This window comes from Gallinula chloropus, assembly GCF_964237585.1.
Source record: "Gallinula chloropus genome assembly, chromosome: Z".
Lineage (NCBI taxonomy): Eukaryota > Metazoa > Chordata > Aves > Gruiformes > Rallidae > Gallinula > Gallinula chloropus.
In genome coordinates, this window is record NC_140089.1 from 80,100,382 (window position 1) to 80,113,967 (window position 13,586).

General features: G+C 45.6%; 1 protein-coding gene across 1 annotated transcript in view; it reads right to left on the bottom strand.

The window, feature by feature from the left end:
• The window catches only part of DNAI1 (dynein axonemal intermediate chain 1), a gene marked incomplete at its 5' end in the record, with an annotated part of 179,210 nt that overhangs the window by 69,349 nt on the left and 96,275 nt on the right, over positions 1–13,586 (bottom strand). The window contains one exon of the mRNA XM_084278606.1: positions 1,342–1,431. Within this exon, the coding sequence (XP_084134732.1) occupies positions 1,342–1,431 (90 nt within the window). The remainder of the gene's footprint in view (positions 1–1,341; positions 1,432–13,586) is intronic.

Below are 13,586 nucleotides of genomic sequence, written 5' to 3' on the forward strand. Positions count from 1 at the left end.
AGTCTACCTGCAGCCTCTTAGGCTGTCCCAGTTGTGGCATTTCTCTGAAGTAAGAGGCTTAGAGCAGGCTGAGCACATTCAGTCACTGAGGCTCAGCTCACAGGTGTAACCTGCCAGGTCGCCTCAACTGGATGTGTTTAGCTGTGGGCGTGTATGACCCACTTCACCATAAATCTCCTGGGCACTTCTCTACAGGAGATAAAACAGCAGCTGAGTGCTTGTGACAGTGTTAGAACATCTCTGCCTAGGGAGCTCTCAGAGGTCTTTTGGGAGAAGGACTTGGGACGCACCCATGGGAAGGATTTTTGTATCTAACACTACATGTGTGAATCTGGAGGAGTTTATAGAAAAAAAACCTTAATAATCAATGCTATCACCATGTTCATCAGAAGAGGCTCTACTCCAGAAGTGAACAAGACCAAGATTTACACATAGTGTCAGGCATGAATCCCTGCCCATGGCAGCAAGGCCTAAAATCTTCAGAACAGACAAGCCTTGAGTAGGCTGGTATAATAGACTGAAAAAATGAGCCTCCAAGGATGTAAAAAAGTTTCTTTTCTTGCTGGGGAATAATGGGACAGATGCTTCAAACTCATATTTAGGGCAATTTAATTATTTTTTAAGTAAAAGATTTTGAAATCTTCAAAATCTAAAATCAAATAGCCAACAGAAAGAAAAATGCATCTTGAGATTCAGAGACATAAATCTAAGGGACATTTAGGGACATTAATGCTAAGTTTCTATCAAGATATGTTCTCCAAATGAAAAAGTGATCACAGGCATGGCATGCTAACAAGTTAACAGAGATTGTCTCGGGTGTCAGGTGGGAATGTCATGGCAGGGGGAACTCCCTGCTTGTCTGATTGCCACCCCACTGCAAATGGAAGCTTACTCTATGCTTCTTGGGCCATAAGCAGATGAATTTACACCTTCCCTCTTCCATCATGAGCTCCCATCTCTAGGGAAGCATTTTGGGGGTAAGAATCTTGAAGCTGGGGAAGAAAGCAAATTATTCTTCTCTGTCTTATGGTGACCCTTCTGGGACAAGGGAAGTTTCAGAACAAGGACCAGTTTTGAATTCCTGCAGCTGCAAAGCAAGCAAATGCTTACTTGGGGCCATGGACTGCTACAAGTGCGGGCAGGTTAGTTGCTGAGCAAGAAGTAGGCTGGCTCTGCTCATTTCAGAATTTTACACGGAGTCCCAGACCCAGCTGTACTGCACCTGCAATCTTTTTCTGCCACTTCTTTTCAATTCTGGTTCATTATAAATAAAAATAAAAACTAATACATCATTGGACCTTTGAGGCAGTGGGTTACAACTTAGCAGGGAAAAGGAATCACCTTAACTAAAGTCCATGAAACAATTCGCCCATCTGAGGAGATGGAGAAGAAATTCAAATTGTTGTCCATGTCATCCTTCTGCCACTTGACCTTAAAAGAAGAAGACAGTTCCAGTCAGCACAGGGCAATCAGCATTAGCAGGACAGAGTCCCCTGCCTTCAGCAGCATCTTCTGAAGTGATTCCTGAAGAGTACCTGGTTTCCACCCAAGTCCTGCTGTTGCACAGCATGTGAGAACACCCTTACCTCCACAGGCATTTTCAGAAGAATCCCCATTACCTCTGTCACTCACTTTCCTGCAGGAATGCTCCTATCTGGAGTCCCAGTTCAGAGCTTTTTAACATGACCTCTGCATCTACCCATGGCCACCTTCCCCATCAGCAATGGGTGCATTATCACCAAGGAGGGGACCTGTGCTGTGTCTGGGGTATGCAGCATTCTGCACCATGGCGCAACACCATCCCAGAGATCCCTAGGACATCCAAAACAACACCAGCAGTGCCACAGAAAGGTCCCCAACACACCTGAGTGCATCACTATCAATGACCCTGCAAAAACTAAGCCCTTCTCATTTGGCTAATTACTCTAAGTGCAGTGCCATATGGCTACCCCTTCAGCCAGACAACCTCAGATCAGCTTTCTGCACCCATGTGGGGTGCAGACAAGCCCTTGGAGGCAATGTGTGACATGGGTCCTTGGGGCACTTCTGTTTCGGGGAGATGAAAACATCTCCATTAAAATTGAAATCCTCCCTACACCTTCAGAGCATCTGTCTGCCTGGTAAGGAGATTTGCCTTTTGACTGTGACAGCTCAGCAGGAGAGATTAGAACTTAGATAAATGGCTTCCAGTTTAGAAGAGACATTTCAGTTAGACCAAAAGCATTAAGAACGCTCGATCTTCAGATCTGGGAATTCAATCAGACTGAAGGGAAAAGGATGACTTGTCACTGGGCCTGTCAGCACACACTCCTGTGGGCATCTGTCAGTTCAGGATTGGGACAAGCACTTCAGCAGGTTCTGCTGAGTTTTTCAAAGGTATATCTGCTCCTGTCCAAGCAGTGCAGCAGATACATTGCCCTAAACATCATCCCATAAACATGATAAATGGGCATGATTATCCTAGATCTTACCAAATTATCTAGGACCAGCTATTTATCTGGTACCTATTCCAGAGAACAAGCAGCATTCCCATTACTTTAATTACAAAGATTGGGTATTCTGATGACACTTCCTTGAGAAAAACAGTGTTAATTCTGTTTTGTAAAATTGTTTATACTGTGAAGTCCTGTGGAGCATGAAAATTCACCAAGAGACTCAGCAAAGAGTAATTAATCCTCTAGTGAGCAGGTTTCCTACCTAGAACACACAATCCTGAGGAAGGAAAAACAAAACATAAAAGGAATCCATCTGAGAATACATCAAAATGCCAGTTTCATGTCCACAAGGTACAACTGGAGAGTCTTGAGCAGCATATACCTTTTAACATCCTTGCACAGGAGAAATCCTAAGTCTCCAAACAGAACCAGTTCTGCTCTCTGGCATTAGGGGAATGGTGTAATTCAATATGGCCCAGAATAAAATGGCTCACTATAAAAAGACAGGTTCAACAGCACATATGGAGAACAGTGATTTCCAAGGCTGGCCATCGTGCCCAAAATGTGCTGGGTGTATCTGTTACAGTAACATCTCCCTGGGATCATGAGCTACTGCTGACAATGACAGTCACCAGCAGCTGCTTCAGATGAAGGGTTTGGAGTAGCAAGGAGTTTTAATTCAAAGTGAGAAACACAGAGTTCAGGGGAACTGATTATAAACACATGCCCAATGTGTCTCACACTGGGCAGAGAAAAAGGGTCAAATCAGAGCTTTTTAAAATGACACTCTGAAATTCTCTGATAGTAGGATGTTTTTATTTGTATGTCTAGCACATTTCTCCTCTAACTCATGTTCTTCCTCTTCAGTCTACTTTCACAATACATGGGAAACAGTCACACTTCCCAGGCAGCTTCTAAGGCAAATTGACTTTGCTTGAGGTAGGGGAAGTTATTCCTTGAGACAGTATTTCCTATAAAAGCACTGTGCAAAGGTTTTGCTATTTAATCCTGGGAGCAGTTAACACAAGTGGCTCAGATGTCCTCCACTGGGACAGGACTACACTGCAAGAAAAGGCACTCTCCAGTATCTGAAACCTGCAGCCTGAACCCAGCAATGCCCCCAGCTGCACATGGAAGCCAAATGCAGGTAAGACATACCTGTACTGCAGTCAGCAAGGGTCTGAGCCATCCTGCAGTCAAGAGACACCATCCAGATTGTTTACACAATGGACGTGCTAGGACCAGAGCTGGTCCAGGCCCCCTCTGAAGGGAGAGTTCCAGCTTGGCCCCTGTCAGAGTGTGTGTACAGGGGCTCATCAGTGAGCTCTGCTCGAGCTTTCAGGGGCAGCTGCAGCTGAGTTCCCAGCTCTGCCCTTGCCGAGTACAGTGTAGACATCTTCCACTTCTGTGATGAGCCAAATGCCGTCTCATCACAGCAGTGGAAACCACAGGGATGAAGGCTCAGCAGCCGGAGTCCACCCTGGTCACCCTGTGCAAACACAACTCCTGAGTCCTCATCTCTACACTAATGCAACGTCTGCACTAATACAACCTCGTCTGGAGGCAGCCAACAGTGTGGGCACTGTCATGAGCTCATGTGTTTTCTCCCCACACCAGTTCCTGTATCGGTGGGGGCTGGGGGATGACCTGCTGGAGAGGAGCTCTGCGGAGAAGGACCTGGGGGTCCTGGTTGATGACAGGTTGGCCATGAGCCAGCAGTGTGCCCTGGTGGCTAAGAGAGCCAATGGGATCCTGGGGGGCATCAGGAGGAGAGCGGCCAGCAGGTCGAAGGAGGGGATCCTCCCCCTCTACTGTGCCCTGATCAGGCCCCACCTGGAGTATTGTGTCCAGTTCTGGGCTCCCTGGTATAAAAAGGACAGGGATCTCCTGGAGAGAGTCCAGAGGAGGCTGCAAAGATGATTAAGGGCCTGGAGCATTTCCCCTATGAGGAGAGGCTGAGTGAACTGGGGCCTTGAGAAAAGAAGGCTAAGAGGGGATCTTATTAATGTTTATAAATATCTTAAGTGTGCGACACAGGGGGAAATGGCCAAACCCTTTTCAATGGTCTGTGGAGACAGGACAAGGGGCAATGGCCTCAAGTTGGAGCACAGGAAGTTCCACACCAATATGCAGAAGAACTTCTTCATGATGAGGGTGACAGAGCCCTGGGACACACTACCCCGGGGGGGTGTGGAGTCTCCTTCTCTGGAGAGATTCAAGACCTATCTAGACACTTCCCTGTGCGACCTGGCCTAGGGAACCTGCTTTGACAGGGAGGCTGGACCTGATGATCTTTGGAGGTCCCTTCCAACCCCTACAATTCTGTGATTCTGTGATTCCCCAAGTGAAAAGTTTTTCCCCAGGGGTTACCCATTCCAAACGCCCTCTCCCTGATGGAGATTTATTCAAGTTTTCTACTATCTGTACTCAGTTAGACGTCACAACTACTTCTCTTCATCTGTTACACAGACAGGCGGAGTCATCAGCCCTAAAAAGCAAGTAAGATGATTTGCTTTGGGTCCTCTTCCTCCTACATTCAAAGCAGTCAACAGTACCTGAGTTAGGAACATATTGTAGACAGCTTGAACACAGCCAGCCCCTCAAGGACATCAGGATTTGCCCTCAGATGACTGTCAGGAGCTCTCAGTGACATCAGCTGAATTTCAGAAAACAGAAATTGGCACTTAACACTTCCAATTTTCCTTCAACACCTCTGACACCTTAATAGTGTTTGTGATCTTTTTTTCCCTCATCTCTGAATGGCATAAATGCTTATTAATTAGCCTTCATGATACTGCAATCAAATCGTGCATCTGCTCAGAATTGGCCTTTTCTCTGCTCCCAGAGGCCTGTGAACGTGGCACAACCTCCTGTCATTTGTGGTACCTGTGCTGTGCAGGGTAGGGCATTTGACAAGAACCCTGGGTAATTGTGTGCACAGTGCCATGAAGTTAAGTCTCTCCTGAAGCATGCAGTACCCAGCCCAGGTTTTCGGTTTCACGAGACAATTTGCAGCAGAAGTTCAGTTATGACACAGTCAGAGTAAAGAAGGGGGTGAGAAAGGTAAGCGTGTGTAAGCAGCACAAAAGGAGACAGGTAACCTCACACAGAGCAGCAAGTCATTTGCTACGTCTGATCATGATGGGACCTGTAATAAAATCAAGGTTTTGCTGCTGTTTTTGCAGTGTCTTCTTTAACGTCACTATTTTTGCAGTGTACATTTAGTGTGTGATGCTCACTGCTCTGAAGAGAGCCTACTAGTCTTTATTTTGTACTTCTTAAAGCCTGTTTATTTGTAAAGAAGGTGAGACCATTCAACCCCCTACTTGTTCATAGAAAAATAAAGATTAAAACCTGCATGTTCACTACTATGTACAGCAAGTTAGTAGGGCATAATCCATTAATTCTTAGCAAGGGAATACTATCATCTTTGTCAAAGGCAGCTGGTAATAGCCTACTGTCCAGCAGAAGATTAGACCATTTATCCAATCTGATTTGAAAATTCCCATGTTCCTGATGTCTTTCCTAGAAAAGAAATAATGCTTGATCAGTGTTCATGGCACGGAGTCTGTTAGTCACTCACACTGACAAAATGCAATCGGTCAAAATCATACTGGCTCTAAGGTTGGCTTCAGCACTTTGCAGGCAGCCACAGGCAGGATCTGACTGCCTTTCTTGCAAGGTGACACCTGCTACTGCTAAGGCTGATCCCTCTGGCTGGCCCTCGGCTTGCCAAAGCTCAGCCACGGGGTGCTGCATGCCACACAGACATATCGACAGGTGAGCAGTTCCTTCCCTTTCTACTACCCTCAAGGAGCCCTTGGCCAGCATTAAAGTACCACAGCATTGCTGACACCAGCCCTAGGTGAAATAAGGCCTCTGTGGCCATTCAATGCCTTAAAAAAATGAGTAAGGGCTGTCACAGGTAGAGAGGAGGAAGGACAAAGGTGTTATCAAATCCCCAGTCACCCTTACATAAATTGAACTCCAGAAAGCAAACAACTCCTTGTGTTGCTGAGGAAAGTCCTGGCTGGTATCACCTGGGGACAAATTCCTTCCAGTGCCAACAAGTAGAGTCCTAAACATCATGGCAATGCAGAGTTTGGAGGGACCCAAAAAGGGTATCTGTTCTGCTCTGAGGCAGACGCACCCCTACCATTGGTAGCAATTCACATAGGCACTTCTCACAAGCCTCCAACAGCAGGCTCACAACATCCTCCCAGTAGCTACATCAGTGTTTCACTGGCCCTATACAGGAAATTTCCTTTACCACAAGTCAAGCCAATTACTGCTTAACATCTCCCAGAGGACACAGAGAGCAAATGGTTCGTTCTCTTTTTATAGCAGTCTTCAAATGGGCATGAAAAGGTTGCTGTGTCCCTGCTCCTTTCTCTTTTCCCCTCAACCCAAAAAATCTAGTTGCTTAGATTGTTGCTTCCAGGTCCTGCTTTCTAAAATCATAGAATCATAGAATCACAGAAACATAGAATCATAGAATGGTCTGGGTTAGAAGGGTCCTCAAGGATCACAGAGTTCCAACCCCCCTGCCATAGGCAGGGACACCAACCTCCAGGCCTGGAGCTACACAAGGTTGCCCAGGGCCCCATCCAACCTGGCCTTGAAAAGCCTGCTTTCCAAGCCTTCACCATTCACATTCTGTATCTTCAGCCTTTCTCTGCAGCTGCAAATACATGGTACAGGGCCAGCCCTAGCAGACAACCTCCTCTCTCTTATATTCCTGCTAATAAATCAGAATGACACATGTCTTTGTCCAACAGTAGTGCAATGCCAGTGCTTGGTGGTGATCCGCTGTACTCTCCCCTCCTGGCACCCTGCTGCCTAACCAGCCATCCTGCTTTGTATCTGCACATTTAATTTCCCCCTTTCTAAACATAGTTTTTGCTCTTGTCTTTATTGAATTTCATCACATCAATTTTGGGCTTTTCTTCCAATTTATCAAGATCATTTTGAACATAATCGTGTTCTGCAAAGTGTCTTGTCCTCCCAAGGGGGCTTCCCTATTCTGTAATCGGAGTTGTTAATGAAAGTATTGATCAAAAGATGACCAGGACTGACAGCTGGAGGGTCAGGTTTCACTGGAAGCATCTTCAGAGTCTGACAGCAAGCTCTGTGTAACTGCTCTTTGAGCACACTGCCTGCACAGCAGATTGAGCCACCCGAGCAGCCTCTTTATGGTGATTTTGCCTAATTCATATTTCTCTGCTTTGGTTATAAGAATGTCACTGTGTGAGCCACAATCAAAAGCTTTAGTCAAGTCAAGATGGATAGATGTGATAACCTTGGCTGCCTCCCCCTTCTTCAGGAGGCCCGTTTCTGTGAAACAAAAGAAAGAAAAGAAATTATACTGACTTGACAATTTATTCTGGACAAATCCATGTCGGCTTCTCTGAATCACCTTATTATCTAGACATTTACAAATGATTTTGCCATTTGTTCCAGTGTTTTTCCAGTCATTGAAATTGGTCTGGCTGGTCAGTAATTCCCTGGGTCCAGCCTACCATTTGCTTCCAGATATTCCCTTCATGTGTTCCTTCGAGACCTTCTCTCCTCTTCACGACCATGCTTATCCTACAGTGCAGAGTGATGCCTGAGGCTATCACACACACTTTGTGAGTCCCTGTGGCTCGCTTAGGATGCCTCTATCCTGAGTAAATTGTCCAGGCACTGGCCTTTGGTCTCTGGTACTCTGACATGCCACTGTTCCTCCTGCAACGACCGTCCCTTCAAGGAAAGCACCTGCAGAAACCTCTTTTTCCAGACATTGGCTCACAACATCCCTGAGAAGTGTTTTAGGACTGATGACATCAGATTCTCTATGCATCGTATGCCAGTTTGCCCCTGTCACAGGCAGATGAATGTGTGTGAGTCCATAAGCAACAGCAGAGTGATGCTGCCCTTCACCCAGACCACAGCACACACTCCAGCCCTGCCTCAGGTACTGAATCAGCTTGGGTGCTGCAAATGGGCTTGCACATAAGCACCAGCCTCTGCTTAAAATACCAGAAGGTATTTTAAGCCTAAAATACTCCCTAAAATGTTTGTTAATGGACTGAAATTGCTCTGGCTAGTTCTTTGAGTACTCCAGGGTATGTTTAAGCTGATCTTGCTGATAAGCAACAAACTGCCTCATCTAAACATTCTTTAACTTGCTCTTTCCCTATTCTGAGCTGCATTTTCATCCTCTTACTACATTAATCATACTAAGCAGCCAGTCTCAGCCACTTATTGTGTGATTAAGCAATACAGTATCAAATATTTCATCCTTCTCCATACCTCTCAGTACTAGCTGAAAGCTTGCTTTAGTAATGAACCTGTATTTTTCATTCCTTTAACTTCTAATAAACTTCCAAATATTTTCCTTTTGCCTTTTCTGATCCAGGATAATCGCATAATTTTGCACCCTTACTTCCTCTGTGTTAATTTGTCTTTGTGTTTTTATCTCATACTGAGCTTTAGACACATGTCCCTGTTTCTGTGCTTCAAGAGTTTCTCTGTAATTCACTGCTGAGCTCTAGATGCCTCTCGAAGAGGCGCCATTCCGCCCAGCACAGCAACTCAGGGAATTCACCCATCTGGCTCTCCCAGCTACCCTGTTTTCCCCATAACTTGGGCACACAGGGCTAGTCAGGGAGATTGGAGCACTTCTCTTACACTCTTACGACCTGATCTAATGAACATGTCCCTGCTCACTGCAGGAGGGTTGGACTAGATGACCTTTAAATGTCCCTTCCAGCCTAACACATTCTCTGATTCTCTGATCATGCCGAGGGCTCATGCTGAAGGGCTGATCTATGATAAACTGCTGCATAGGTCACATCTTCTGGAGCTAGGCTGATCTCTCCTGTGCTCTGGTGTGAATACTCTCCTGGGCTCCCCTAAAGCAGTCAAGCTTCTTAAGAAAAGAAGTAGTTCTCATTTCTGTCCTCTGTCACCTCCAAATGTGTTTCTTGTTGGTTCCTGCCAGCAACTTTCAGCAGAGTGGCATCCAGAAACATCAAGTCATTACTAGCAGAGAAGAAATCTTTCACATTCTCTTCCTGTCAGTGACAAATTGCCTTTTTTCTGTTGCTGTTGTTGTGTGTTCCCCTCCCTGTGTCACTCACCTCTGCTGTTGGCCCAAGGGATCTGCTTCAGTGAAAGTCTCCCAAGACAGTCAGCTGATCTTGAGTCCACTAACTTCTTCTTTTGCTGGAGCAAATACTTTGTCTCTCCTTGCTGCTGAGATGAAGTAGTGCTTCTACAACAAAGTCCCCAAATTCCCTCCATCAAGAACATTGCCAGTTTTACACTGTTTATTGCTTGTCATGCACCCCAGCCTGGCATCATCAGCCATGCCACCTCAGTGAGGATCCTCAGCCAGCTACCAGAAGTGAGGGCAAGGCAGGAGGAGCACATGCAAGAAGTAAGGCTGCTCTGCAGCAGCCAGTCAGTCACTAGAGACTCCGAAAATTAGTCACTCAATGACCTAAAAAACCCACAGGCTACTTCACTCACATGCACAGTAACTCCTGCGTCAGTCTTTGTGCAGCAAGAGGCAGACAGAGCAAGTTTTGGAGGTGAAAAGCAGGGCAGCGCCCGGCGTCCCAGCCCTGACTTGGGCAGTAGTACAAGTTGTCCTGTGCGGGGGTGGGAAGAAAGGAGACAGAGAGCTTCCTTCTTCACCATAGATAGTTGGGATGAAGGCAAAGAGTGAGCTAAATCCTGGTGACTCACTTTGACTCAAGGCAATAACAAACATTTTAAAGGGTTGTGATAACTGAGTGCTCACTGCTTACTCCAACATTTAGGTCAAAGCAGACCAGTCAGCAGCTAAGTGTATCCTTGTGGGAGAAGGACCTCCTGGGTCCTGATTGCACTTCAGCCATATGATACCACTGTGGCAGATTTGGCTGTGCTGTGGCTGTGTGTAAGTCTGGGCTTCTCATCAAAGGTAAACCAGGGCAGGCAGGCAGGCAGGGAGGAGCTGGTAAACCCCAGCTGGTCCCTCAATGAGCCATGGGGTGACCAGCATGCCTGTCTTGGAGACAGAATGGCAGGGTATAGCATGAAGGGCTCTGGCTCTGTGATGTGTGCTCAGCATAAGAGATTGCTGGTTTGTATCTGAGCTTTTTAATATTCCTGTCTATTATGCTGGGAAGCAGACAGCAGATCTGCTGTGGAACATCTAGCAAGAATGAAAGAGCTTAAATCCAGTAACAGTTTTGGTCAACATGGTCACAGAAGACATTAGTCCTTGATTTTGTTCTCAGAAGTCCTGCTGTGAAAGCCTAATTCCTGTCCTCATCCACACTCCTAAGCCCTAGAAACAGTGCTGGTAGATGCACAGTGAAAGGATGAATCCAGCTGCAACTGGAAGATGGAGTCAGACTGTTCTCAGTGATGTCCAATGATAGGACAAGGGGCAGCGGGTGTAGGTGGAGCAGAGGAGGTTCCATGTGAATATAAGGAGAAACTTTTTCCCTGTGAGGGCGACAGAGCCCTGGGACAGGCTGCCCAGAGAGGCTGTGGAGGCTCCTCTGGAGAGATTCAAACCCTGCCTGGATGTGTTCCTGTGGGATTTAGTCTGGGTGATCCTGCTCTGGCAGGGGGGTTGGACTAGACGATCTTTCAAGGTCCCATCCAACTCCTGACGCTCTGTGATTCTGTGATTCCATGAACTAAAGGGGAGCAGCCGCCCCAGAGAGGAAGAATCAGGCCTGCCAGGGGGGAGATCTGGGCTGCCACTGTCACACTGTCACACTGTTGCTGCACATCCAGAAAGTTAATGGAGGAAAGCAACCTCCATGAGCTGGGACCACTAACACCTTTCTGACACTGCCTGAGACCTGCATGGGGAAGATGTGTGAGAATCTCTTTTGAGAGGAAGGTGACTTTTCCAGCCAGGAGGCTGGTGCCTGTGTAGACAAATAACCCAGAAAGATTAATCTGAGCCTCTGCCTCTTAGACCCCATTTATTGTTTACAAAGAGGTCCCACAACAAGCCACAGGCAAAGCAGAAGTATTAAGGCCTTCCTTGTTTCAGTGCCATATAAAAAGATAAATTGTAAACAGACGTTTAAGAAAATTGGCTTTAAGAAGCATGGGCCAGAATGCTGAGAAAAGACAGATATATGCAACTCTGCAAGGCCTGATGAAATTCAACCTCGGGTGCTCAAGGGAGCAGCTGAAGCAATCTCTGAATCATTAGCAGTTATCTTTGAAAACTAGAAGACAGGAGAGGTCCCAGAGGATAGGAACAGGGCAAAAATGCCCCAGGAAACTCAAAACATGGTGAGTTTTAAAGGATAGGTTAAAGGACTGTGGACCAGTCAGCCTAATGCTGAACTTTGAGAGCTGGAACAAAGTGTTAAGCCATCCATATGTATGCACAGGATAAGAAGATAAGGAGCAGGGAATATGGGCTTGTCAAGGAAAGGTCTTGTCAAAATTTATTTCCTTCCTTGGCAGGTAATTGGTCTAAAGGATTAGAGGGAAGGAGTAGATGTGATTTACCTTTAATTTTGTAAGGCTTTTGGTATACTCCCTGTGATGTTTTCAGAGGGAAGCTAAGAAAAGGAGGTCTGGATGGAATTACTATGAAGTGGATGAGTGACTGAAAATGAATTTTCAGGAGTTATAATCAGTGATCTGAAAACTTGGGGGAACATCTTTAGACAGTTCAGAAGGGACTGTGAACATCTTTAGATGGACACAAGGGACTGTGCTGTGTCCTGTCCCATTCAATATTTTCATTAGTCAGTTGCATAGTGGATTGCAAAAGACACAGAATATCTGCAGATGACAGTTTAGAGACAGAGGATACTGACAGGATCTGGGCTCAAAGTTGTCATGACAAACCAGAGATGTAGTCTGAAAACAATAAGGTGTGATGTGATAAAGACAAGAGCAGAGGGACACAGACAGGAAGGAGAAAGCATATAAACACATACAAACTAGGGATTTTCTGGCTAAGTGACAGCAGAGCACAACAGAATCAGAGGCTGGTGCAGGAATCAGCAAAGTGACATTGTCAGAGGGCTGGGGGAACTAGAGGAACCCTTTTCACATGTGTTAAGAGGTTATTACCAAGTAAGACACTGTAGATAATGCCTCCAGTCAGTCAGTACTGGTGAAGACAGCCAGACTGCTCAATCTCATTTTGAAGAAGGGACTTCAGGAATGATAATACAGCATCTGTAATGGCATGATGGGAAGAAGGGGCCATTCTCAAGGCCTCTACCAACTCTCATTTCTGTGATTCTTGAACAGTTCCCCAGTTCCAGAAAGGAAGGTTCAGTTTGATTTCAAACTCAGTCTCACTTTTCAAGAGTTTAGTGCATGTCATGTTCATGCAATAAATGATTGCTTCATTTACTGCAAGACATGAGACTGCTTTGTATGGCAGACGAGTCTTTTAAATGTGAGTAAAAGCTGATGGAGAGATATAAATAAAAATTACTGTGATTTACATATATATGATCTTAAAAATAAAGTCATTGAAAATTTCTCTGATCTTAAAATCTGTGTCGTCTTCTAAATGCAAATGTTTCAGCTATGACAATCATCTGCAGATCAGAGAGCTGCTAAGTGAACGAGTGTTCCCAGTGCTATTCTGTCCTTTTTAGAAAAATTCACTGACTTTTTACTGTAAAAACATGCAATAAGACAGGATGGATCAGCTCAACGTGCTTGGGAAGTAAACCTGCCCCCATGACAGAAGCCATTAAAGAGATAAAGTCTGCAAGCACTAACTTCTTCTAAAGGTGAGACAGTAATATTTAAATACGTGGCTGTACTGTTTGTGTTAGAGAGGAAATGCTTTAGAGTGCTGATGAATGTCAAAACGCTCAAAGATCCCAATGCCTTCCAGTCAGTTTCAGCTTCCTTCATCTCTCTTACATGTTCAATGCACAACTCTGACCTAAGGTACTCCCTGACATCCTATCTGAAGTAGGAGTAGAGATTTACTCAGACATCTCCTGACTTTACCTACTGTCTTTTTGTGTAACACAGCTTTCCTGATAAAAACATTCCACTTAGGAGGGTCAAGATTGCTGGCAGGCTTGGTAACAGTAGATATGTGCTGAAATGAAGGCAGCTGCTTCATCTACAATGATGTTAGGCAGCATCCAAGGCAGCTAGCTTGGCAGG